We start from the raw sequence: 27,698 nt of genomic DNA on the forward strand, positions 1-27,698 counted from the left end.
ATTTGGTTCTCTTCTTTATACTTTTTTTTTTTTATAAGGTTTCCTCTTCTTTTATTTTAAGCATTTTTTCTTTTATATCCTTGAGCATAATTATAATAAAGCTACTTTAAAAATCCTTGAGTGCTAATTCTAATGTCTAGTGAGTCACGTTTTCCTGTTTGTTTGTCTATTTAGTAATTTTGGATTATATATTAGACATTTTTAATGATAGATTATAGAGACTCTGTTATGATCTTCTGAGAATCAATTAAAAAAAAAATCTGTCAGTTAATTTGGTCAAAGTCAAACTCCATTCTCTGTTTTTCCTGTAGTGGCAAACAGATGAAATCTCTCTTCCCTTCTTTTAGCTTTCCTTGGCCCCAGTTGCCCCACTACTTACTGCTCTTCTTTTTGCTTTCCGTTGTATCAAAACTTGAAAGAAATCAAGTTCACAAATAGCTAAACTGCTAGATCCAGTGGTCAATCTGAGTCTTCATCTTACTTGACCTGTCAGTAGCATTTGGTCTAGATGCTCAGTCCGTCCTCCTTAAATATCCCTCTTTCACTTAGCTTTCAGGACATCTCAAATTTACTATGTCCAAAAAGGTCTCATTATCTCATCTCCTACCCCTAAAATGCTCTACCTACCTGTCTTTACTATTTCAGTTCGTGAGCGTCTTCTCCTAATAGTTGCTTAGACCAAAAATTTTACTCTTATTTTTCACACCCCGTATGCAGTTTGTCAGGAAATTCTCTTTACTTTCAAAACATAGCTAGAATCTGACCCTCTTACCACCTAGATTACACTGACCTTATTTGAATCATCATTTTTACCTGGATTATTGCAGTAGCCTTTACACTCATCTCCCTATTTCTATTTTTGCCCCCTTTTGATATATTCCTAAAATAGCAGCCTAAGGTCAGATCACATCATTTTTCTGCTCAAAACCCTCTAACCCTAATTTTACTCCATAAAAGCTAAAGTTGCAGTAGCTTGTAAGACCTTATCTGATGCTGCCTATTAGATCGTAAACTAATTCCTTTCTTACTACTCTTCCTTCTTGCTTGCCTCCTCTGCTCTAACCATGCTCTTAGGGCCTTTGCTATTAACTGTTCCTTCTGCCTACCTCCTTCAAGTCCACATCTTCTTCAAGACTTTGCTCAGATTTACTTCTCAGCAACTCATGACTACCCCATTTAACACTGCAATTTGCCCACTCTTCCACTGGTACCACCATCCCCCTCCCCCTAACTGATATATTTTTAATTTTTTACAAGGCTATTATCTTCCAGTATAACACATAATATACTTATTTTTGTTTTATTTATTATCTGTTTTCCATATTATAGACCTGTACTAAGGCAGTATTCCTAATCTGTTTTGTTCACTGATTTATCCTAGGCATCTAGAGTTTAGTTCTCAATAAATATTTGTTGAGTTGATTTTATTTACCTGTAACTTTGCTCTTCCATTATACAAAATTGTAATGTTGTATGTGGATTACTTGAATGTACTTTTCTATAGCAATAAATATTTTGATTCCACTGTATCCAAGTTAGCTGTTTTGGTTATAGTTGGAAATGGGTAGCAAGCAGAACAGGAATAGAGGTTTCTTTTCAGTGTTGTCTTAAGGACAGAAAGTAAACCTGGGTCCCAGCACTGTTCTCCCAACTCTTCACTGTGGCAAGAGTAGAGGATTAGCATAGGGTTGTCATGTAGAACTTGGCTTTCGAGTGAGAGTACGTGGATCTTACGATTGATGAGGTTTATGACTTTGAGCAAGTTCCTTCAATTCTCTGAGCCTCAGTTTACTCAGCTGAAAAATGGTGGTGGTAGACTGTTCCTCATAGTGTTATTGTACCATTAAGTGAGAAACTATACAATACACTTGGAGTAGTTCCTGGCAAATAGTATGTTCTCCATATATTTTATCTGCTATGGTTGAGAGGGACTGTGGAACCTCAGTGGGACAGAGGAAAAATAAAAAACACTAAGTCATGAAATCAGAAGAGCATTGATGATTTAGAGGATCAGCCTCAAGGGAAGAATGCTTCAGAAAGAAAACCAGTTTACAGGCATCGTTTTAAAAGTTTAGAGAGTGAATGGAAATGACTCTTAATAGTTTCTACAGTAAGAGATAATAAATAAAAATTAATGGTATAATGTTTTTAGTATGAATTTTATGTAAAAAAATATTCTCTTTTATTAGAATTCTGTCTTTAATCTTATCTTAGCGAACATAAATAAGATACCCGGATCTTGCTTTTCCCTTGAAGTCTTATGTTACACAACCTTGAATTCAAAGATTGCATGAATTGACAGGAATATTACTTTTGTGGTTTGGTCTAGCATATTACATCTAATTAGGCTAACAAATGACTTGGCACGGTAAACCAGCCAAAAACATATGTTTGCTTGAGACATAGCCTGATAGACTGCACTAGACTCTCTGTTAAGGTTACAAGCCAAACATAGGCTGAGTTGTCAGTATTTTCTTTGCAAAATGCAGAAGTTTATATGTGGAAGCTGGGAGGAGGGCAGGGAATTCCTGAGCATAATCTTTCATTTTTCTCCTTATTTGGATAGGTCTTATTGGGGGCGGTGGGGATGACTTGTGTGTGGGGTAGGGAGTGGGAAAGGAGAGAGCGTGAGTGTGAAGAATTTGAATAACTTTTTGCTGTCTTAGAGCACTGTTAATCTCATCCCATGTAACATAATAAACTAAGTTTATTTATTCCCTCTTTTACATTCATGTCATTAAAAATAATAGCAGCTACCACTAATTGAGGCCCTACTATGTTCATTGCTCTGCTAGCTACTTTCACTTTTTCTGTCCTTTGTAATTTTTATAGTAATCCAGTGAGGATCATATTCTCATTTTATAGATCCAAAGATGTAAAATAATAGATGTTACGGAATATTGTGTGAAGAAGGTACGTACCTAAGCCTTGTAAGAGTCTCAGCCAGAGTTCTTTCCACATTCTCCTTTTATCTTTCTTTCTATAAGAGTATTTTTAGGATACTTAAATCAAATTAGGCATAATTTAAAATTTTAACCTCTATGCAGTTCTCATTAGACAGAAAAGGAAACAGTGCTACAGACCAAATTTTTAAAATACACCATGTATAGTTTCTGTGTATTGCTGTCAGTGTGGGAAAACAATTATAGAAATGTTTTTTAAAATACATGTTTAAAAATTGATTCTTTTTTTTTTTTTTTTTTTTTCATTAAAATCATCTGGTGACTCAGTAACTCCTTTTTAGCCTGGAAGCCTTCCCAACTGTGAGGATTGTTATATTAAGATGGCATCATATCAGAGAAGAAACTTTCAAAATTAGTGGGGAAAAAAAGATTGATTTCTTAGGTTTAAATTTTCAGATATCATTTACTGAAAGAGTAAGAAAATGGTCCAAAAACTAGATTTTCCAGCAGTAACATAAGGTGAATAAAAGACCAACTAAGCGTTCTTAAAGCTATAGAAGTATAGAATTTTGTTGCCAAAGAGACTTTAGGGGACTTAAAATCTTTTATAAAATTATTATTTTATAAATGTGGAAGCTGATGTCTGAAAGAGTAAGTGATGTGGCCGATGTTAGATAGACGATTAATTAGTATAACCGTATGGGAAACCTGGGCCTCTTATTTCTGTTTGCTCTGTCTGTGTGTATGCAGGCACATGCAAACCTATGCAGTAAACCACTGTACTTCTCAAGATAAAAAATAGGAAAATGCTTTCTATACCAGAGCTCTTCAACTGCTAAATCTGGAGGCACATGATATCAGGCTGTTCCACTATTCCTGGGAAATGTGATCACTTGGTTAAGGTGGTGACCACTGGATTTCTCCTTTGTCAAAATAGTTTTTTCTTTGCATTTAGCAAGTAATCTTTAGGGTGGTACTTCAGCAATTTCCAAATATCTTATTCCTCAACAACTTTCTAACTAATGATTTTAGCGTCCGTGGATGATCCTTCCTGAATTAATTGATTTCTTTCACATATTTTCAATAGTAATTTAACATTACAAGGTTTTCTTCTTTTACATTTATATATTTTATAATATTGAATATCTTAATTACAGTAGCAGTAATATATTTATTTGCTTTATCCTACTTCATCAGAGAATTTAAAAATATCAGTATGCAGGAAACACCTTTAATATGTGATTTTTATTTTATTGCTCCTAGCAAATTTATAACAAAATATTTATAAACTTGTAAAATGTCTTTTGAGGAAAGGTACTATCATTTGGGTTTGTGAAATACAGATTTCAATTATTTAAAATTCCAGTGAGGACAAGCTTATATTTTAATGCAGTTACGGGTGGGGATAATTAAGCAACGATTAATAAACTTGTACCATTTCTCAGATATATACAATGCCACCCTCCAATTTATATACAACTTATGTTGTACGAGTTTCTTTCTCTTGGAGATGAAACCCATACTTTAATATCAGTATATAAAAATCAGTATGTAAACTTCTAAATGAAAAGGTTTCCAAAATATTTAATGTATTGTGACCTTTTCCATAGACGCTTAAACAAATTTTGGGAGAAACATTTATTACTATAATTGTAATACCTATATATTTTTGCATGTTTCTCATTCTGCATATATGAAAAATGGAGATATATAATATGAAATTATTTGAATCTGTAAAGTTTTAAATTCCCGTTTGTTGATATAGATTTTTTTTAAAAAAGCACTGTTGTAATTAATAATAAAACTGTTGAGTGAAGTTTAAGATTTTATGGAACATTTTTTGTCCTTTGAACATGTTCCAGTAAGATTATAAAATCAGTATTATGTTCAAAAGTTGCTTAGAATATTCCTTTGTTTTCATTGTAGTTATGTTACCATTTGACACACAGTTAGGTTCGTTTGTTTCCATATTTTCAATTTGGGGCTTAGGGTATTTTTTTCCCCTTTTAGGTTTGTTTTATTTTTTGAATGTTTAAAGTGCTTATATGATACAAAGGTCAAAATTATGTAAAAATGTATACTTTCGTTTGTATCTCCCTCCCCTCTCCCTCCCCTCAAGCCGTGGGAACCATTATTATTGGCTTCTGGGTTGTTTTTCCAATGTTTCTTTTTGTGAAAACAATAAAATACTCCTATATATTTTTAACTACCTTTTTAAACAGAATCTAAGATATGTATAACATACATACAGTTCTGCACCTTGCTTTTTTAACTTTCTATACCCTGGAGATCATTCCACATCAGTTCATAGTCTTCCTCCTCCTTGTGTAATGGCTGCATAGTACTGTGTTATTTGGATGAACATGATCTTTTCAGCTAGTCTTCTATTGGTGCATACTTGATTTTTCCCCCCAATCATTTGCTATTCCAAATAATGTTGCAGTATAGAATCTCGTGCATGTGTCGTTTTGATTTTCTGAAAGTGCATCTTAGAGTAGATTGCTGTTAGCAGCATCACTGGCACATGAGGTAATTTTGCATATGTAATCTTGTTATATTTGCTAAATTCCCCTCTATAGAGGTTGTAACCATAGAGATCAGATGAGTATGAAAGTACCTGTTTCTCTACAGGCTTGTCAGGAGTATGTTGTCAGATTTAAAAAATCTGATAGTAGTTTTAATTTATTCTCTGGTGAAGGAAAATAAGCATTTTTTCATATGTTTAAGGGTGGTTTTTCTTTTCCTTTTTTATAAATTGTCTCTTCATATTTTTTGGTTTGGCCTTTTTCCTCTTAATTTTTAGAAGCTGTCTGTGTATTCGAGAGATTAACACTTAAAGATATAAGTTGCAAATACTTGTGGTTTGTCACTTGGCTTTTTACTTAAATTATGATGAGTCTTTTGGACTTGTTTGCCTTGCAGTTTCTTTTTATATACTTCAATTTATCAATTTTTTTCTTTAAAGCTTCTGTATTTGGGGTCATAATTAGAAATGTTTTCTCTACTCCCAAGTAATAAAGGAACTGACACATTTTATTTTATCACTTATATGGTTGTATTTTACTGCTTTTAGATCTCTGAGTCATTAGTATTTTATTCTGGGATACAGTGTCAAGTATGGATCTGATTTAATCTTGTTCCAGATGGCCATCCACTTGTCCCCACACCAGTCATTGAAAAGTCTTACTTTTCCTCCAGTGATTTGAGATGCCACCTTTATCATATATCAAATTTTCATGTGTATTTGGACCTCTTCCTGGTTTTTACATTCTTTTCCATTGGTTATGTTACTCATGTACCAATATCATACTGTTTTAATTAAGTAGACTTAATAGTATGTTTTAATATCTGGTTAGGGCTGCCTTCCCTCCCTAGTTCTTCTTTTTGTGAGTTTTGCTGGATATTTGTAATTGTTTATTTTTCATATAAACTTTAGATTCAACTTTTGTAGCTCTGGAAAAAAATTATCGATATTTTTATTGGGGAGAATTGACATCTTTACGGTGTTGAGTCATCATCTAAGGACATGTGATCTCTTTCCATTTATTTGAGTTTACTTTCTTTTTTTGTCTTTTAAGAATGCTTTTTATAAAGCTTTTTATTACAGAAAATTCAAAAATACATAGAAATAAAAAGAATAGTATAATGAACCCCCATGTACTAATACCTAGCTTCAACAATGAACAGCATTTTTGATAGCTGGAGTTCTTAACTTACAAGTGGGGTCTAGTTCTTGACTCTTATGTTTATCTGACTTCAAAAGGCAATATTGCTCTGGTCACTATTACTCACAGAAGAATTTCTAGGTGAACTGCAGTGGTTAGCACATTTATATAGTCTCTGAGAAATTTTTTTAAAGGTAAAGAGCTGTTGTTCATCTTTGAACTGTTTCAGATAGCAGTTAACTAATGTTTCAGAGAGTAATTTAAAACAAAAAATGTAAATCCTATTCCCTATCAAAGTATAATAGTTAAAAGTTAAAAATCATAATTACAAATTTAGAATGAAGGTGTGTCCAAGATTTTAATTTAGTTCATTAAGTAATGAGGGAACCTGTAAGGTGGTAAAACTGATGCTAAGTATTCGAGGAACTTGAGTTTATGTAGTCTTTCCTTTTTAAAAAAATAGAATATTAAAACAAGATTGCTAGGTTAGCAACAAAATTGGTTTATGTCCTATAGATTACGTTTGGGTTATCGTTTCTATTGGACAGAAATCATTTGCATATCTACTAGACACGAATCTACAGGTTAATATATAACTTCACAGAGTCTGGGTCCTTAGTTAATTGTAAGCAGCTAAGTCAAAATCATTTGTTCATCTAGGAAATTAAGTAATTCTTGTGTAGACATGTTAAAACAAAGTCGGCAAACTACAGTCTGTGGGTCAAATCTGGCCTGGCGCTTGTTTTCATACAGTTTTTTTTTTAACACAGCCACACTCATTTACTTACTGTCTGTGGCTGCTTTCGCACTGTAATGGCAGAGTTGAGTAGTTGCGACAGAGACTACTAGCCCACATAGCCTAAAATATTTACTATTTGGCCCTTTACAGAAAAGTTTACCGACTCCTGTATTAAACAGTGCCTCAGGATGATATTGAAAGGACATGTTGCCACTATCTTGGCCTTCCAGGATTGGGGTAATTTTTCTTAAGAACCCAAATGAACATTGAGATGATAAAATCTGCTCTGCCTGGTATTTCTGTACCTAGTGAACCTCTTATTCCCCCCTCACTCTTTTTGTATTTTTACTTTATGCTTATCTCTTTTCCTGCAGTTCTACCTTTTCCTCCTGCTCTGTATTTCATTATTTTTCCTCCTCCTCCTTAAACTGCCTGTAATATGGAATGTTAATATATTTAAATATTGTTCTGGGAAAGTTTTATATTCCTTGTTCTTAGTTTTTAATTTAGGTCTGTTATGTGTTTTTCTCAAAATAAAACCTAAATACTAACCAATTTGAGTTATTAAATTTTTTATGGATTCTATTATCTCTTTTTTGCCGCTCACCTCTCCCACCACCCCTAGTTGTAGCTTTCATTTGAAGAAAAGTTTCCCACACTGTTTTAACTAAGCTAAAGGAGTAGGGAAAAACGTGGAAATAAGAGGACTTTCTTAGTCATAAACTTTATGTTTTAGAATATTTTAAAACAATTTTTGCATGTATAATTTTATTTTATTTTATTTATTTATTATTTTTTTTTGTGAGGAAGATAAGCCCTGAGCTAACATCCATGCTAATCCTCCTCTTTTTGCTGAGGAAGACCGGCTCTGAGCTAACATCTATTGCCAATCCTCCTCCTTTTTTTTTCCCCCAAAGCCCCAGTAGATAGTTGTATGTCATAGTTGCACATCCTTCTAGTTGCTGTATGTGGGACGCAGCCTCAGCATGGCTGGAGAAGCAGTGCATCGGTGCGCGCCCGGGATCCGAACCCGGGCCGCCAGTAGCAGAGCGCGCACACTTAACTGCTAAGCCACGGGGCCGCCCCTGCATGTATAATTTTATATAAGAAACCTTGAAAGACACTTTAAAGTAACTTGGAAGCTACAGGACAGTTAACTTTTTAGTTCACACTTACTAAATATTGGTAGTTGGATGTCTGATGATACACTCTGAAGACAGTAAATAAAATTGCAGAGCTAGAGTCGTCAGTAAGCACTATTTTCCTAAGGGTTTTAAAATCTAAATATATACTTTTTTATTTAGAAAAGGTTACATTTAGTGTAGATATTCAAAGTAATACCTTTTTTATTCTCACATCCTATATGAAATCAGAAGTAGTGCTCAATTAAAAAATAATTTTACCACTTAATATTTTTTCATTTTCAAGATAAAGCAAAAGGAGAGAAAGAACAATACTGACACTTTATACGAAGTTGTGTGCTTGGAAAGTGAATCAGAAAGAGAGAGAAGGAAAACTACAGCCAGTCCCTCAATTCGCCTGCCGCAGTCGGGGTCTCAGAGTTCAATGATACCTTCTCCTCCAGAAGATGATGAAGAGGAAGGTAAATTGTAGGGAGAGCTTAATTTCTATTTTGGGGTGGAGGACCATGCAGACTATTATCATTTTATCAGGGAATTGATAATGTGACATAGCATTTGGAATTCTCTCAATAAATACTTAATGAGAGTCTACTGTGTTCACAGGATTCTGGGAGACTCAGAATTGATTAATGCAGGACCTTCTATAAGATAATTGTAATCAAGTTAGAAAAAATGAGATTTATAATTAGTGCTTTTTTAAAGAATACAGTCCTAGCTTAGTATATTAGCACATTTTTAGAGCAAATATGACACAGCTTCCACCTATATAAATGTTCCCATCTCAATTGATTCATTTTACAGGGACAAGTTCACTTGCCAAAATGTGGCTTCCACACATGATCTTGTCACAAAATATATAGAAATTCATATTTATACACTATTGGATTTTCACACTGATAAACATTAGGAATCAACTGGTTCTTTTTTTTTTTTTTCCCTCTTTTTTTTTCATGGTTGTATCTATGAACTAATCTGTCAGTCTGTCAATGTCTGTTAAAAGATACTATGTAGAAGTGAGAAATGGAGGGAAGGAGCACAGGAAAAGTGACAGTTTGGGAGAAATTTTCTAATTTATAATTTTGTACCAGGCCTTGATTTTTAAGGGAAAAGAAGGGTGGTTATGATAGAAGGTCATATGAGGCATGTGTCTATGTGAGGTTCACAGCAAGTGTTCTGGAAATTCATAGAGGAGAATCCTTTTTTTTTTTTTTTTTTTTTTTTTGAGGAGAATCCATTTTTCATCATGGGGAATGTGGTGGGGCATCATGAGTAGTTTTTGAGCTAGAACTTTTAAAGTACAAGGAGAATTCAGGGATAAATGGGTTGGTTTGTGTAAGAAATTGCATTAACAAAGGCATGGAGGTAGCAGGAATGATCCATTAGGTTAAAAGAAATACACATTTATTCGTGATTATTATATGTACTTTTTTCTCCAAGTTTAGAGCAATATTATGGCCACCAATTACTAGATACTTAAGTGGTATGCAGGCGCTTTGTTTATAAAGTAAAATAATACTTTGTTTATATAAGCTTCACAAAAATCCTGCAGAGTAGAATTTATTGTTATCCTTATTTTGCACATAAGGAAATACAATCGCAGAAAAATGAATTTGCCCAAGGACACACAGCAAGAAATTGGTGGGGAGGGTTTTAATCCAGGTCTATGAGCTAACAATCTAAGCTCTATTCTATCGTCGTCTCTATGCACATAAAGATTAGTTCACATAAAGCATTTTGAACTGCAAAGAAAGCACGTGTTGTTTTGGGGAAGACAGAGATAAGATTGAGAGTCTCCCTGCAGAGGCAATTTAAGTAATGTGTTAAAGCTGGGAAAGAGGGAATTGTTCCCACTGTTTAAGATTGTCTGCTCTATTACTGGTAGTCTTGAGACTTGCAGTGTCCCTTTTAGGTCAACACTACTTAAGATGGCAGAGCAAATACAAGTTTACAGAACTCTCCTCTCCTTAAACCAATGAAGACAAAAACCACCAAGAATTGAGAAAGACACTCTATTTATTATGAAACAAGAGAATGCTCAAATCTCCATACTATAAGTTTTAAGGAAATGTCTACCACTTACAAAGAAATTTGGGCCCATCTAAAGGGTAACATCAGGACTGACATCTAGTTCTAATCTATAGCAGGTGTAGATTTTTTAATATAATTGAGAGGGTTCAGAAGGCCTCTACTGACCAATTCTTACGTAGGGAGAGAGAAGGACTAATGGCAGCAGACAGTCCATGGGAGAATCAGGGAGCACAAGAACACAAGCTCTGTAAAAGAAGAGAGTGTGTCCTTTTTGCCCCACTTTGTTTCCCTAGTGTTTAACACAATTCCTGGTATGTAATAGTTGCTCAGTAAATGTTAGTGGGATGGGTAACCCCCCTGAGATCCATTTCCAGGTGAAAAGCTAATGACAGAACTGTGACTGAAGAAGAGTGTGCAGCCATGACATCTTTTAATTCTTTCTAACACAGTATACAAACCAGGGAAACCAGTCCTGTCATGATCTGTTTGCTCTCTGGAAAGAAATGGCTACAATCATCTAGAGAGGCTCCTTATCCATAGGACATTTGTGCTCACAGGGCAGGAAGCCAGCCGTTATACAGGGGAGGTGTTCAGAAACAACATTCTGAAACAGATTGCCTTCTCACTCCCCATTCGTACCCCTACCTTAGGTACATGGAGTTCTCAACACAGATTTCAAACTGTCCAGATTTGTTGAAAAGCATCCGAAACAGTAAAGGAGAACTTATAAAATTTTATAAAGATAGGTCTTCCTAATTTCTTTGAAGGAATTGTCATCTCTTGTAAATTTTACTACATTTTTTATAGATGCTATCCCCCAAAGAGTTGTTGTATTATATTTTAATGAGTAGTGAATTGAGGTATTAGAAAGTAGGGCCAATTCCGGGAAAATAGTGAAGTAGAGGAAGTTTATCTTAGTGCCCTCAAGACTTTCTCTTTTCCTTATACATCCATCTAAAGAAGATGTCTCACTTACATTCAGTCTGTCCTCGTCCCTGTCTAACCATCAAAACTGATGATAGTGTCCAAGACATTATAATGTAAAGAAGTTTAATAATAAGTATCATGAATTCCTTCCCGAGCCTTAAAAATCAATGCTGTCAGATAATTACTATCTCTAGTAGGTTTGGAAAATCGTGATGTAATCATCGGAGGTGTAAAGATCCAAACTTTGTTTAGGCAGGTTAAGCCAAAAAATCAAGAAACAGCATTGGTGAGGACACGTGGAAACAAGTACTATTGTACCGAACTTGTGGAAATGTATATTGGTAAAACCATTTTATAAGGCGGTTTGTCAGTAAGTTTCAGAATCCTTAGAACTATGCATTTTTTAACCCAGGAAGTCCACTTCTGGGCATATACCCAATGAAACCAATGAAATATGTTCATTCTTTTTTTTTTTTTTAATTTTTTTTCCCCCCTAAAGCCCCAGTAAATAGTTGTATGTCATAGCTGCACATCCTTCTAGTTGCTGTATGTGGGACACGGCCTCAGCATGGCCAGAGAAGCGGTGCGTCGGTGCGCGCCCGGGATCCGAACCCGGGCCGCCAGTAGCAGAGCGCATGTACTTAACCGCTCAGCCACGGGGCCAGCCCTGAAATATGTTCATTCTGATGCTATTCGTAGCAGAAAGTTGAAAACTCCCCAAGTGTCCAACAAAAGAGGATTAAGTAGATATCTTAGTCCATATTTTTTCCCCCACTTTCATTGTACTTTTCAATTCCTGGCACATGCCTTTATCAGTGTCACTATTTTTAGTCTTCATTTCTTATAATATTTAAATTCTTATTTGAATTTACTTTTCCTAATAACTTGAATTAAGTTTGAAATGATTTATTTTGGTCCTTTTTAATATTTTTGCGATTTCTATTATAAATTAATGTATGCCATTCTAGAAAATTTAGAAAGTCATAAAAACATAAAAGAGGAGAGAAAAAATCATTCATAACTCCATCACTTAGAGGCAGTAATTGTTAATGTGTTGGTATAGTTCATTCCAGACTATCTTCTATTTTTTTTAACTTAGACTAAATCATAATGAAGATTTAGCTCTTGATATTACTTTATGTGGTATTTTGCCATATCATGTAAAAAAATGTCAATGTGCAATTACATTGTAAACATGTATCATTTATTCTGCCATTCTCTCCTATTGTTGGACACTTAGGTGGTTTATAAGTTTTTTAACTTATAAATAAGACTACTATATATTTTCATGCATAAAGCTGTTTGCTTTGGAAAAGGAGAGAGAACATACCATATATTGAGTCCTATCATTTTATAATTAAATGGCTTTTTTCTTTAGTTGACATAATATGCCTATAGGGAAAGCAAAAGAGAAAGAGATTACAACAGCATTCCACCTAGGACCATGTTAGTTTTCTTTGTATTTATACCTGTATACTAAAGGAGAGAAATTATGAGTTTATGCTCTCAGTAAAATCTTTCAAGTTTGGCTGTTAGGTTTCCATGTCATTCTTCTGGCTAACATAGCCACCTCTGTTATCCTTTTTTGTGTGTTTTGTTTATTAAAGATAACGATGAACCTCTCTTGAGTGGATCTGGTGATGTATCCAAAGAATGTGCAGAAAAAATTCTTGAAACATGGGGAGAGCTACTGTCAAAATGGTAAGTTATAATAGAAAAGTCCTCCTTTTCCTCTGTGATTCTCATTTTATGGATAGGGAATCTTACCTAAGTACAGTACTCAATTTTGCAACCAATAATAGAAACCTCATTGGTGTGAGGTTTGCATTCTAGATTCTCTGTTTTAGAGGGTTGTAAGGATAGTAGTGAAGATCTGAAGTCAACTTTCAGAATATCAGAAACCTAATAAATATTTATTGCTGCAGAAAATATTTATTCAGATATGGAATTCGTGGAGAGAATAAATAAGGAAAGACGTCCTTTACGTTGAAGAGATTAGGAACCACTGACTGGTTAAGATAATACAGGATAGATAAGACAATACACAGTAATAAGGGAAGTTTAGAGGACGCTTACACGATACATAGAGCCATAGTAGAGACCCCAGGTGGGATTTTTCCTTATCTGTGTTATGTCCCGAAGGTGACAGAGCAGAGTGTTATAAACATGGTATATATTTAACTGCTCTACCAATTACTTTTCCTAGTAACACTTGTAAAATTCAGGAATTTCTCATCAGCTCAAGAGAGAGCTTGATAACAATATTAAGAAGCATTATCCTATAGACTGTCTAGAAAGAATATACCACCTTCAGGTATTAATGAAACCGGAGATACTCTGGTAAATCAGGTTGGAGAGACATTTATGTAGTTTCTTTTTCATCTGTAGGATGCCAGTATAGGCTGAAAAACACTGAGCTTGAAAGCAATCTGAGCACTTCTCTATTTCTGACTTTCTGGTTATTAGAGTTGTCACATAAGCCTGTTACTTTGAGTTTGATTTTTCACAGAAGTTTTAACTGTTGAAGCCTTTCACTATATTCTTAGTAAAATTGTGTCTTAGCATTTGAAAAAACATCATGCCCTTAAGGGATAGGACTACGAATGGACATCATCTGCTTCTAGCACTCTTACAATGCTTTACTTTGGTAAAACACTCTCTACAGTGGGAAATGTCAAATGTGTACAGGAGGAAAATGCAGACCAAAGCAGGGTCTGTCTTTACACAAGTGGTTGTAGTAAAGAACTCTGCAAAAGCCCCCCAGGGAAATAGTTCTCATTTATCTTTAATATTTCTTCGGCAATCAGGAGACAAACCTGCTGATGCTCTCGTCACAGTTATATTTTCAGTTCAGTGAATTTGGAGCGTTTGGACTGCTGCTGGCAGGAATTTCTTCCCTATAAAAAGTTTCTTCTCTAAAATAGAAACGTAATTGAGTCTTGATATGGTTACATAATAGTATATTTAAAAATCATTTAGACATAGCATTTAGACTCTAGATTTTAATGAACTCACTAGCATTTCATACAATTGTTTGGAATTTGTTTTGTTATCAAGCTTTGTTTATCCATTTTGTTATTCTTTTAAATGTTATGTCCTACTTTCTCAAATAAATTAACTTGAGTTTCCATCTGTCTCATCTGTCTTCAGGGTGTTAAAACTGTTTTTGCTGGTTTCAGTCGTGTCTTCAGAAATAATAATATAGCTTCTATTCCTCAATTCATTTTCATTTTTTTCCATCATTATTATATGTTTTGTGTAGATAGGAAGCATCGCAATATCATGGAATTTTAGAGCCTGGTAGACCTGGCTTCAAATCCTACCTCTCCTCCTTCCAAGTTATATGGTCTTGGGCAAGTCACTTAACTATTCTTTTTTTTTTTTAAAGATTTTATTTATTTATTTTTTTCCCCTTAAAGCCCCAGTGGATAGTTGTATGTCATAGCTGCACATCCTTCTAGTTGCTGTATGTGGGACGTGGCCTCAGCATGGCCGGAGAAGCGGCGCGTCGGCGCGCCCCTGGGATCCGAACCTGGGCCACCAGCAGCAGAGCGCGCGCACTTAACCGCCAAGCCACAGGGCCGGCCCTCACTTAACTATTCTGAGTCTGTTTCTTCATTTACAAAATACAAATCTATAAAACTACCATCCAGGATTGTTGTAGATTAAAAATAATGGATGCTGTAGTATTAGTAGTTGTAGTAAGGACTTATGAATTTGTCATATGCCAGGCACTGTGCTAACTTATGTGCTCTACTTCAGCTATAACAACCTTATGAACTAGTCTCCATTTTTACAGATGAGGGAACTGGCTCAGAGATGGTCAGCAATTCTAGTTAGTAAATGGCAGACCCAGAATTTTGAACACAGTGAAGTCTGATCCCAAAGCTGGTTTATTTAACTCTATATTAGATTTTAGTGGCAGTATTAGTAATAGTACCTTTGACCTCTTACTCTCCAAGTTCATTTTAATGTGACTCTTAGTGGGTAAGAGAACTAATGTCAGTATAAAATAGTATGCTGGGTTGGATAAAGTTAATATTATCAATGACATAAAATTATTCTGGAAATAATTTTACCAATATAAATTAAGCTAGGGTTAGCAAATAAACCTAGGGTTAGGTTTTAGGTTTTGTGGCCCAGTAGTCTCTGTTGCAACTACTCAACTCTGTTGTTGCAGTGTGAAAGCAGTCATAGACAATACATAAAGAAAAATGGCTGTTTCAATAAAAGTTGATTTATAGAAATAGGTGGTATGCCGGATTGGCCCACAGGTCATAGTGTGCCAATCCTTGAATTAAGTAACTTTTTTTGTACCTTCTGCTCCCAGCTCTTCAACTTTTATATAATTTTTTTTTTCCTAAGCAAAGACAAAACAATATTAAATTGTCTATAGCTCTTGCATTAGGGTACTGGCATCACAGAATTAACCATTTAAAAATGTATGGTGCATTATTCTGCTAGAATTCTGGGAACATTTTGAGAAATGTCTCAGACCTGTTTAGATTTTGGTAGTGGTCATTTTGTATCAGTAACTTCTGCTTAAATCTGGTAGCCACAGGAGCTTCATCTTGGTGGGATCCTGCTTTATTGACTCAGTAATGGTGGCTCTCAAATCACAAAGCAGCTGTGATATAACAGGTAGAGCATTCATTGGTCTTCGAGTTTGAGGACTACCTTAGTCATCTAATGGACTTCTCCGAATTTCTTCTCCATCTATAAAACTGAAGATACTACTACCTACCTCAGATGGTTGTTGTGAGGATCCAATAAGATTGTATGCAAAAGCACTTTGTAAATTGATACTAACATTTCAAGATAAGTTTTATTCCTCCATTTTATAGGTGAGATAAATGAAGCTCAAAGACTTCAATAACTTGTTTTGATGTTACAGTAGTACAATAGAAACTTTTTTATCCACCATAGTCATTCCAAAGAAATTACTTGAAGCAAGGTATCATAAAAACTGCTGAAAGCATTTATTTTTATATTTATTTTAACTTAGAACAAATATTTATTTTCACTTAGAACGTATAAATACACATTCACCTGTCAATTTTAATGCAGGGCTGAGCCCTTATCTTTGGCTATGTGTCCACTGATTGGAATTTTGCTTTGTTTTTTTTTTTTTTTACGTAAGCCGCAACCATAAAGCTGTGGTTTCCAGTTTTGCTTTTTATTAAAAAAAAAAAAAAAGGTAGAGCCATAATTTAAAGATACTTAGGAAGCAGTCTGGCTGCAGAATTCTTTCCTCTACCCAGTCTTTTATGTTATCTTGGCCACATCTAATTCAACAACTTTTTTTTTCTTTATTAGTATGTTACTTTTCTTAAGTCTTTGTAAATTATTTAATTTAGTTTTCATAAAAATAACACTCTATAGAGAATCTTCCATTTATGCATTTATGGATATGGCTTTATTTTTAGGCATCTCAATTTGAGTGTGAGACCAAAGCAGTTGTCATCCTTAGTAAGAAGCGGTGTTCCTGAAGCTCTTCGAGGAGAAGTCTGGCAGTTGCTAGCAGGTTGTCACAACAACGACCACCTGGTAGAAAAATACCGAATTCTCATCACAAAGGTAAGGGGATGATAATTCAGCGTCAGCATTAATCCTTTTAGAAATTCATTATAAAAAGTCATTGTGACTATTTGATTTCTAATAATTTTTTTTATAATTCCTTTATCTAATATAATAGAACTTTTATACCTTTAGCCCAGAGTTGTTCCTAGTGTTGGTACAAAGAAGGAGGCATAGATTTTTTTCCTTGATTGACTTCACCTCAGAGGCAAAGTGTGTCCTCTACCCATTGTGTATCTAAATCCTTTTGGACCATAATTACGTTTTTAGTCAGATCAGTTGGGCTATGCAATGTGTAAAAACTTTTTATTTTACTTGTTTTTACACTTTACTGAAACGTGTTCTTTGTAGGTAAGGCCTATTTCTAGTTTCTACATTTGGAAGAACATGGTTCCATTTTCTTAAACCATATTCCCTTTTAGTTCATTCCTTTAAAGTGAAGAATTCTCATTTTCTATAGTATCCCTTTCTCAAGTTCATGCATTCCTCAAAATTTTGCAAGCGAAACAACAAAAACTATTCCTTGTACAAGCGTACAAGAATTTAAAGTAATTTTCTAGAAGATTAGGCAATGCTTTGTGCCTTTGCGCCCGTGTTCTTTTAATTTTTGTTTTAATTTTCTCAAATTCTTGAAGTGTTTATCTTTAGGAAGCAGTTTTTCCAGTGGTGTGCAAATCCAGTGGGTTATGAATGAATTTCTCAGAACCCTCAATAATATATGAGAATTTTTCAATGTGACAAAAGGTGGGACTTCTTTTAAAAATGTATTAAAGCTGTATAAGAGATGAATATCATTTCTATAAAAGTACTGTTTGAAAAAAACACAAGACTTTATAGGGGAAGAACAGCATTTGAACATGAAATTGGACCTTTCCTCACCAGAAAATGACTTTTATTTGCTCAAAATATTAGTGTTCTTTCTCATCATCTTATTTCCAGACAGATGTTTTTACTGTCAAGAACTAATATTCTGAATCCCTCCATTATGTTGATGTAGTTGTTTAACCGGCATTTATTGAGTGCCTGTTATAACCACAATGCTAGAGCTAAGAGGTCAAACACAAAAGCAATTGATTGTCATAAGAGCAGACATATGTCATATGACAGTCTGAGAAAGCACAGTGGGAGCCATCAGAAGGAGTGGTTAATTCAGTCTGGGAGCACGGAGGCGTCTTTGTCAGGAATGCAACATTTAAGACGGATTCCAGAAAAGAGCCCCCCAGGCCTGGAGGGATGGAAGAGCATTGCACTCCTGGTGTAAATGGAGGCATCAGATAATGAGGGTATGTGGCGTGTGTAGCTAGCAAGGGTACACCTGGTTGATGTTTTTCTTTTGTTAGCAAATCATATTTTGGATATGTAATTCTCATTTGTACTCTACTTTTCTAGTTCTTATTTTGAAGTCTTTTGAAATGTTTGGCCAAAAATTATTTCTTAAATATTTTTGATGTGGCTATTCATACAGATAACTTAAAAGCAAGAAGTAGGGGCCGGCTTGGTGGTATAGTGGTTAAGTTCGCGTGCTCCGCTTCGGCAGCCTGCGTGGAGTTCACGGGTTTGGATTCCGGGCTCAGACCTGTGCACCGCTTATCAAGCTGTGCTGTGGCAGGCGTCCCACATGTAAAGTAGAGGAAGATGGGCACGAATGTTAGCCCAGGGCCAATCTTCCTCACCAAAAAAAAATAATAATAATTAATTAAAAATAAATAGGGGCTGGCCGGTGGCGCAAGCGGTTAAGTGTGCGCGCTCCGCTGCAGCGGCCTGGGGTTCGCCGGTTCGGATCCTGGGCGTGCCCTGATGCACCGCTTGTCGAGCCATGCTGTGGTGGCGTCCCATATAAAGTAGAGGAAGATGGGCACAGATGTTAGCCCAGGGCTGGTCTTCCTCAGCAAAAAAAGAGGAGGATTGGCAGATGTTAGCTCAGGGCTGATCTTCCTCACAAAAAATAAATAAATAAATAAATAAAAACAAGAAGTATTGTGTTTTTTTTGTTCTGCGAGAATGATGACATCTATTTCTCCAATAGGAATCTGGTAGTTATTTGATGTGTACAAGATCAGCTGTTAACAAAATCTAATATATTTGGTTAATGTTTTATATATGCTGGTGTCATGTGCTTTATACTTCACATTAAACTTTTATTATGCAGATAGCTAGAACCTAAAAAGATTTCTAATGAATGTATATTAGTTTAAATTGCTGGTAGATGATCAGCAAATACAAATTATTTAACCATCATAATATTGATGAATGCTTTCTTTGATTTACACTACAGTGTTACCTAATATAAGTTGGTATTGCTTTTCTTTTGTCTTCTTGGAAATAGTAATTATTATTGTATGGGAATGGTAATTGACATTTTTAAATTTGCTCAGAATTTTTTGAGCGGAGAAACTACTTAAAATTTTTTTTTTATTTTTATAATGAGCTGTTATTTACATAGGCTAAAATACACAACTTTAAAGTGTACAAGTCAGTGACATTTTACCTAGCAATACACTGCTGTGAGCACTACCAAGAGGAAGAACATATCCATCACTCCAAAAAGTTATTCTTTTCCCTTTCTAGTCGTAACCACCCCTACTTCACCCCTGAAGAATCGTTCTCCTGACTTCTCTCTCCCTAGATGAGTTTTGATTGTTCTTGAACTTCATTTAAATGCAGTCATACAGTCGTGCAGCGTGTACTTGTTTGTGTCTGACTTCTTTTGCTCATCTGTTTTGGGAGTGTATCAGTAACTCGTTTTGTTTTTATTTTTTAATTGCTGAGAATATTCCATTGTTTGAATAAACCACAATTTAAAAAAATCTGTTCTGCTGTTATAGATGTTTGGACTTTTTTCCCCCAGTTTTAGCTACTATGAATAAAGCTGCTATGAATATGCCTGCATATAGCAGGTGCTATGGTCTGAATGTTTGTGTCCCTCAAAATTCCTATATTGCAACTTAACCTCCAAGGTGATGGTATTAGGAGGTGGGGCCTTTGGGAGGTGATAGAGATTAGCACTGTTACAAAAGAGGCTCCAGAAAGATCCCTTGCCACCTTCCACCATGTGAGGACACAGCAAGAAGTCAGCAATCTGCAACCCAGAAGGTCTTCACCAGAGCCCGACCATGCTGGCACCCTGCTCTTGGACTTGGAGCCTCCAGAACTGTGAGCAATAAACTTCTGCTGTTGATAAGCCATCCAGTCTGTGGTAGTTTGTTATAGCAGCCCAAAAGGACTAAGACAGCAGGATTTGTATGTATAATTAAGTAGGCAGTTATTGTTATGCACATATGTATTTCTAGACAATAATACTTACATATGTATTTATGTTACTAATTTTCTAGAAGTTATTTATTTATTCTGAACATGGGTTCTTTGCCAGATATATGCTTTGTGTTCTGGAATTTCACATGTAGTATCCTACCTTAGAGGTTTTTTTGCTTAGCTTCTTCAAAGACTAAAGCAGGAAAGAGTAACTTGATTTATGGAAAAAAACACCAAAAAAATTAACTTGCAAATAAAACTGATGAATGTCTTTGTCATCCTCTTGCTTTGTCAAACCTGTCTTATAAGGGGTATATCTAGGAATTTTTCCATGTGGCTTTTGTAATCCAGAGACAAATGACCTTTCAGTAATATAAAATAACATAGGTATATAGTCATGCATAGCTTAACGATGGGGACACATTCTGAGAAATGCATTGTTAGGCAGTTCAGTCATTGTGCAAACATCATAGAGTGTACTTACACAAATCTAGGTGTTATAGCCTATTACACACCTAGGCTATATGGTACTAATCTTATGGGACCACTCTCGAATATGCAGTTTGTCGTTGACTGAAACGTCATTAAGCAGTGCATGACTATATATATATATTTTAAGGTGTTTCTTATTTCTATAAGCAATGGTGTTGAGAGGCACTCTTTCTTCTCCATTTTGTTTTTTTTTAAGCGAAAACTTTTTAGATTTATCATCTCAAGAGAGAAAAAATATAACAATAATAACTGCCCTTTTTTTGAGCACATAATATGTGTCAGATGCTGTACTAAACACTTTATATCCATTATCTCAATCCTAAGAAAATCTTTGTGAGGTGGTGATTACTGTTTCCATTTTGGAAATAAACAGGTTCAGGCGTGGGCCCCGTGGCGTAGCAGTTAACTGCGTGCGCTCTGCTGCTGGAGGCCTGAGTTCGGATCCTGGGCACGCACCAACACACTGCTTTTCAGGCCATGCTGTGGCGGCATCCCACATAAAGTGGAGGAAGATGGGCATGGATGTTAGCTCAGGGCCGGTCTTCCTCAGCAAAAAGAGGAGGATTGGCATGGATGTTAGCTCAGGGCTGATCTTCCTCACACACAAAAAATAAAAAATTAATTAATTTAAAAAAAAAAAGAAATAAACAGGTTCAGCGAAGCTTAGTAATTTGCTTATCACCATCCAGCTAGTAAATAAATGATAGAGGCAGGATTTGAACTCAGGATTGATTCCAAAACTGGTTCTTTTCTATTACCCTCCCTATTTGTCTATCCTTGAACTTAAATAAAAATTTCTTTATACAGATATGTCTCCTACAGAATTTCATGTAAACACATAAATGTGATTATATATTTATTTGTTTTTAAGTGTAGTCTTTTATTCAGCTGTTCTTTTATTGGTAGGTATTTACTTTGTTTCTAGTTTTTAGCCTCTAAATAGTGTTTTACTAAACATCCTTACATGTATTCTAAATCTTGCATGGAATAGAGTCTCAGGAGTGTGATTGCTGAATCAAAGGGTAACGTGTTTTTTAAACTGGTCATTTAATTTTTATGTTTAATTTACTTATAAATTAAATATAATTTTGCTTTATAAATTACAGTTTGCTTCTCTGAAAGGCCATAACAGTTCACAGTTCTACCAGCCATGTAGGAAAGTACCTGCTGACCCATATTCCCAACAGTATTATTTATTAGTATATTTGATTTTTACTATCAATGGCTGTAAGTGATGCCAACGTATCTTTAGTTGGCAATTCCCTGACTACCAGTAAAATTGAGCGATTTGCTCTTCTGTGAATTACGTCTTCATATTGTTTGTACATTTCTCTATTAAGTTTTTTTAAGATGTCTGTTTCTAAGCGTTCTCTATATATTATTTATATTATTCCTTTGTATTTTCATTATAAATATCTTTCTAAAACTTTAATTTTTTATTGACTTTGTTTATGGTATCATGCCATAGGAAATGTTTTCATTTTTTATGTAGAACATTGTGTCTTGGTTAAGGTCTCTCCTTCCTCTAGATTTTGTAAATGTAGTTTCCAAGATTTTCTTACAAAATTTTTATTGTATGTTTTATATTTTTATATCTTTAATCCATCTGGAATTTATTTTTGTACATGGCATCTGATGGCAGTCCAATTTTACTTTCTCCCAGATGGATAACCAGTTGTGCTACTTCTGTTTTCCTACTGACTAGAACTACCATCTTTGTTATATCTTAAATTCTCATAAATACTGGGATTGATTTCTGGATTGTTCCATTTATTGATCTGTTTGTGTATTCCTATACCAATAATGTTTTGGTTAAAGAGGCTTTGAGTTATGTTCTAATATCTCGTAAAGCAAGTCTTTTTTTTTACTGTTTCTCGTTTCATATTTTTCTTATCTATTCTTGCATGTTTAATCTTCCATATAAACCTTAAAAACATTTGCCCCAATCTTAGCACCACCACCCTATAAGGTTATGTAAGGATTCTAATTTGAATTGCATTTAATTTACATATTAACTTAGGGCATAAGTTACATTGTTATAATATATACTTTACATCTAAGAAGATGATATGTCTTTCCACTTGTTCAAATCTTGTTTTATGTCTGTTAAAGACTTCAGAATTGCCTTCATTTCTGGGTTGTGCCTCTTTTGTTAAATTTATTCCTAAGAATTATCTTAGAGTATTCTTGCTATAGCAAATGGAATATTTTTTCTGATTTCCATTTCCAGGTGCTAATTGCTGCAATAGAGAGTAAACATTGATTTTTTCTCTCTCCATCTACATCTTGAGGTTTTGATTAGTCCTCCTAATTTTATATTAGCATCTTTTGAGATTTTCAGGTAACAATAATAGCAGCAAAAACAGTTTCACTTTTTTTTTTCACTGTTTATGCAGGCTGCTAAATTTTCTTGGTTTTGTTTTTATATTTGAAAGAATCATTAGAGAGAAAACATTGCATTTGATAGAAGAGGATGTTAGGGCCGGCCCCGTGTCTTAGCGGTTAAGTGCGCGCGCTCCGCTACTGGCGGCCCGGGTTCAGATCCCGGGTGCGCACCGACACACTGCTTGTCCGGCCATGCGGAGGCTGCGTCCCACATACAGCAACTAGAAGGATGTGCACCTATGACATACAACTATCTACTGGGGCTTTGGGGCGAAAAAAAAAAAAGGAGGATTGGCAATAGATGTTAGCTCAGAGCCGGTCTTCCTCAGCAAAAAGAGGAGGATTAGCACAGATGTTAGCTCAGGGCTGATCTTCCTCACAAAAGAAAAAAAAAGAAGATGATGTTAAATGATGATGGTGATAACTAGCATCCCTGTTGTATTCCTGTTTTGAACTAAAATGGTTTTAGTTTTTCTATCTTTGGGAGAAAGCATGCTGTTCTTTTTTTTTTTTGGTAAATAATTTTTATTTTACTTAAGTGATTTTCTTCTATCTCTGGCTTTGAGTTTTTATTAGAAATGTCTACGGAATTTTATCAAGAGCTTTTTAAGCACTTAATGAATATGATTTTCTTTAATTTGTTGATAGAATAGATATATAATCTATCAACATGTGATAGACTTATTGATATTGAGCTACGCTTGGCTTCATGGAATGAATTTCTACAGACCAAATACTCATAGATTCTTTGTTTTCTGTTCTTTCTGGTCTTTGACCATGGCTCCTCAATGCTGGTTTCTAGATAGAACTTGTCAGACAGACACGGAGAAGAAACCCTAATAAGTGATCCACGGGGTCTCCCATGGCCTTTCTTACTTCCAGTTGTAAGACCTATACCTGTTTGGGCCTGGTGAATCAAATAAATTGGAGTTGAGGATAGAGGAAAAAGAAGGCACTTTCTGGTCTCCAACTTTCAGAATCATTCTCTGGCCTTTCTCTCTTTTGGTTCTTTTTCACCTTTTATGTCAATGACTCATTCTGTTCCTTTTATTTATTTTGCTTAGTAGCAAAAATTTACATCAAAACTGCTTCCTTAATGGATCCTTTTAATAATGAGAGAATAATGAAATAGCAACATATTCTGATGTTTCTCTTTCCTTCCATCCAGTCAGCCTTGTGTTTTCTGAAACCTATTTGCATTGTTTTCTCTAGTGATTTTAGTGATAAACTTCAGCGGTAAGAATCTTTTGCCGTGAATTTCAAGCTTTTATCCCAAACCTAGAAGTAGTAGCAAGCCCATATAACCAATATTTACATATCTAATTGTTTGTCCCAGGTAAGCTCTGGAGGCCCAGCCGCATTTTAGCCATCTGAAAAAATAATTTAAATATCTAATTATAATTTCATTATTACTCAGATTGTTTTGTTTTTAATTAAAAATCTCTCTCGGTAGATTTAGTAGTAGTCAAGGATTCAGTAATGTTTAATCATAAGAACCTGCCTGTGGATACCACAGGAAAAGGAGGTCAGTTTAGCCAAAAGAGATCTGGCCATGGAGTTAGGAAGCCTGAGTACTAGTTTCAACTCTGTCACTAGCTTATGTGAACTCAAATGGAGTTCTGCACCTACGACCATTCATCTCCTCTTCTCTGAAATGAGGTTGCTGAAGTAAATGATTGATCTTCCTTTAAGCTTTAACATTCTGGAAAATTAGATAATGAGTTTGAGTCTTGCCCAAAATAACCCGTGATTCTACTGTTTCACGACTGAGTACTCTTGCTATCTGATTCTATAAGAAAATAGGCTGTGAGTCAACTTTTAGAACTATATTGTCTGCTCCCATGTAGCAGTTGCTGTAGTAGGTCTGCTACAGACTGAATGTTTGGGGCCCCCCAAAATTTGTGTGTTGAAATCCTAACCCCGCTATGTGATGGTATTTGAAGGTGGGGCCTCTGGGAGTTGATTAGGTCATGAGGGCAGAGCCCTTATAAATGGGATTAGTATCCTTATTAAAAAGACCCCAGAGAGGTCCTTTGCCCCTTCTGCCATGTGAGGACACAGCGACAGATGGCTGTGGGTCTTCGCCAGACACCAGATCTGCTAACATCTTGATCTTGGACTTCCCAGCCTCCAGAACTTTGAGAAATAAATTTCTGTTGTTTATAAGCCATTTAGTCTGGTATTTTTGTTATAGCAGCCCAAATGGACTAAGATCAGGTTCCTTCAAATTGTTATTTGTGAAGATAATTTTAAGTTCCCATATCCCATCTCTGTAAAGTCATGCCCCCTCTAGTGGGTTTCTGTAAGTCATATCTGTCCAGGGAGATCTAAAGGTTTCCTGAATTATAAGACTGGAAACGTGTTAGGTTTGATCATATTAAAATTGCTGATAACTTGACAATTTTTGATCTACAAATCGGCAGTTTCATATGTATCAACCCAATAATTAGAGGTGAAGTAAACAGTTATCATACTAGAGTTTGATATGAAAAATCTTTCCATCTACAGGCAGAATTGCATGCTGTTTAATTAGGCATTTGTTATTTAGTCAACCAAAAATAGCTTTGAAATCCTACTTGGTGCCAGCCCTGTGCTAGGTCTTGTGGATATGCCCATAAATAAAATATACCTGTTCCCTTGTTTGCGGGAGACTACAGTCTAATGAGGGAAATAGGCAATTAATTAACCAATTACAGTAAAGTTACATGAGAATTATAGGAAATACATATTGCTGTGTTGTAAATGACAAGAAGGACTTCTCAGTTAAGGGTTCAAAAAGTCTCTTGTTCAGAAATTCTCCAGGGGGGATTTTGGGGGTAGGATAGGGTGCTGCATGGTGTGTGTGGTGTTAAAAGTCAGAGAGGAAAACATGTGCCCAAGGGTGAGAACGAGCTTGGCAATTTCATAGTGTATGAAAGGAGATAAGGCCAGAGAAGGTAGCTGGAGCCAGATCATAGAAAGCTTAAATAAGGCGTATTTAAGAGTTCAGGCAATAGAAAGTCATTGAGGCGTTTTAAGCAGGCAAATCACATATTCAGGTTTAGAAGGCAGTATGCAAAGTAGTTTAGAGTGTCCATCTAAAGGTAGATTGTCTTGGTTCAAATCCTAGTTCTACTGTATTCAGGCCATTGACATTGGGCAATTTAACATTAGATTTTGGTCTCCTTATCTATAAAATAGGGTGATAGTAGTACCTTATTTGTAGAGTTGTTAAAAGTAGCTTAGATAATGCATGAAAACACTTAGTACAATTCATAGCCCCTAGTAAGTATAAATTACTGCTTAGTTATTTGTATTATCACTGTTAGTTTTAAAAAGATGATTCTGGTTACTTGAGTTAGAATGGAGTAAGATTAATTGCAGGGAAACCTGTTAGTAATTCAGGCAAGAGGTAATTGTGACTTGGATTGGAGTAGTGGCAGAAGGCATAGAGAAAGAGATGCTATTTGAGAGAAATTTCAGAGGTAAAATCCTTGACACTTGGTGATTGAATGAATGGGGGAGGTGAGGGAGAGGGAGGAATAAAAGATGAGTCAAAGTACCTCACATTGGTTTTGGAATGACACTAATATGAATATACCCACATCAGCTGCAGTAAAATAATATGTTAATTAAATAAAGCAGCATTTAAAGCTCATTTTTACCAAATAATAAGTGATAGATAGTGCCCAGAAGTGAATCTTACGAATTTGAAGAACTGAGGTTGATCCTTGCTCATCTGTACTAGTTAAGCCGCTGAATAAGTTGGGAGAAGAATAAATATAATTTGAGCAGTCTTTTTCCCTTTTTGTTTCATGTTTCCTTTCTCTTTCTGCCTTGTTTCCTTTTTAGTTCTGTCATTTTGATATCTTAATTTTTTATTATTAGGTTGGACCGTATAGAAGTTGCCATTTTTGTAGATCAGAAAATATTTAACTGTAAATAAATTGGTTAAATATTGGCAATTTCGTGTGGTTTATCTAGTTATATTCTCATTCTGTAAGAATTTTTAACTGGGGCTCTGAGGGTCCATTTAGAGTTAAATTGAGTAACAATGACTATCTGAAGGAGTATTGTTGTGATGGCATAAGGAAAAGTGGAACTGAGCCCCATAAAGTAGGTGACTTAAACCTGGCATCATCCCTTCAGTGTGGCTCTGGGAGAACATCTTGCAGCCAGGTTTTTTTGTTAGCTTTACCAAAAGGGACAAGTCGTATAGTATTACTCTGGCTGTTTTTTAAAAAAATCTGATTATAGAAATAATACACAGAATTGGGAAATTGAGGAAATATGAAAGACCAAAAAGAAAAAATGAAAAATCACTTGTAATCCTACCATCTAGTGAAAAATAGAGTTGATTTTTAATGTATTTCCTTCTAGTCATATATATACAAAAAGTTACTCTGTTCTTTTACAAAAAAACTAATCATGAGGTTGCATTATTTTAAAAAGGAAATATATGTATAGATCAAACAAGATTGTGTATTCTGAGATACAAAGGCTAATTTGTACCATGAAACTTCCTGTAATTTTCAAGCCTGGGTGGAAATGGATACGTTTACTTTTTCATCTTTTGTTTGTGTGTTTGTGTACTGCTCAGCAAGCTAGA

The 27,698-nt window shown here is 35.1% G+C and overlaps 1 protein-coding gene across 6 annotated transcripts in view; it reads left to right on the forward strand.

Moving 5' to 3' along the window:
- The window catches only part of RABGAP1 (RAB GTPase activating protein 1), a 159,525-nt gene that overhangs the window by 63,301 nt on the left and 68,526 nt on the right, over window positions 1-27,698 (forward strand). For 5 of the 6 annotated variants that reach the window (XM_058523986.1, XM_058523985.1, XM_058523983.1 and 2 more), the window contains 3 exons: window positions 8,736-8,910; window positions 13,012-13,105; window positions 16,831-16,981. In XM_058523986.1, coding sequence (XP_058379969.1) covers window positions 8,736-8,910; window positions 13,012-13,105; window positions 16,831-16,981 — 420 coding nt within the window. Of the gene's footprint in view, window positions 1-7,463; window positions 7,545-8,735; window positions 8,911-13,011; window positions 13,106-16,830; window positions 16,982-27,698 lie in introns of those variants that run through there. The other variant, XM_058523988.1, reaches the window with a different exon arrangement.

This window comes from Diceros bicornis, chromosome 28 (assembly GCF_020826845.1).
Source record: "Diceros bicornis minor isolate mBicDic1 chromosome 28, mDicBic1.mat.cur, whole genome shotgun sequence".
Classification (NCBI taxonomy): domain Eukaryota; kingdom Metazoa; phylum Chordata; class Mammalia; order Perissodactyla; family Rhinocerotidae; genus Diceros; species Diceros bicornis.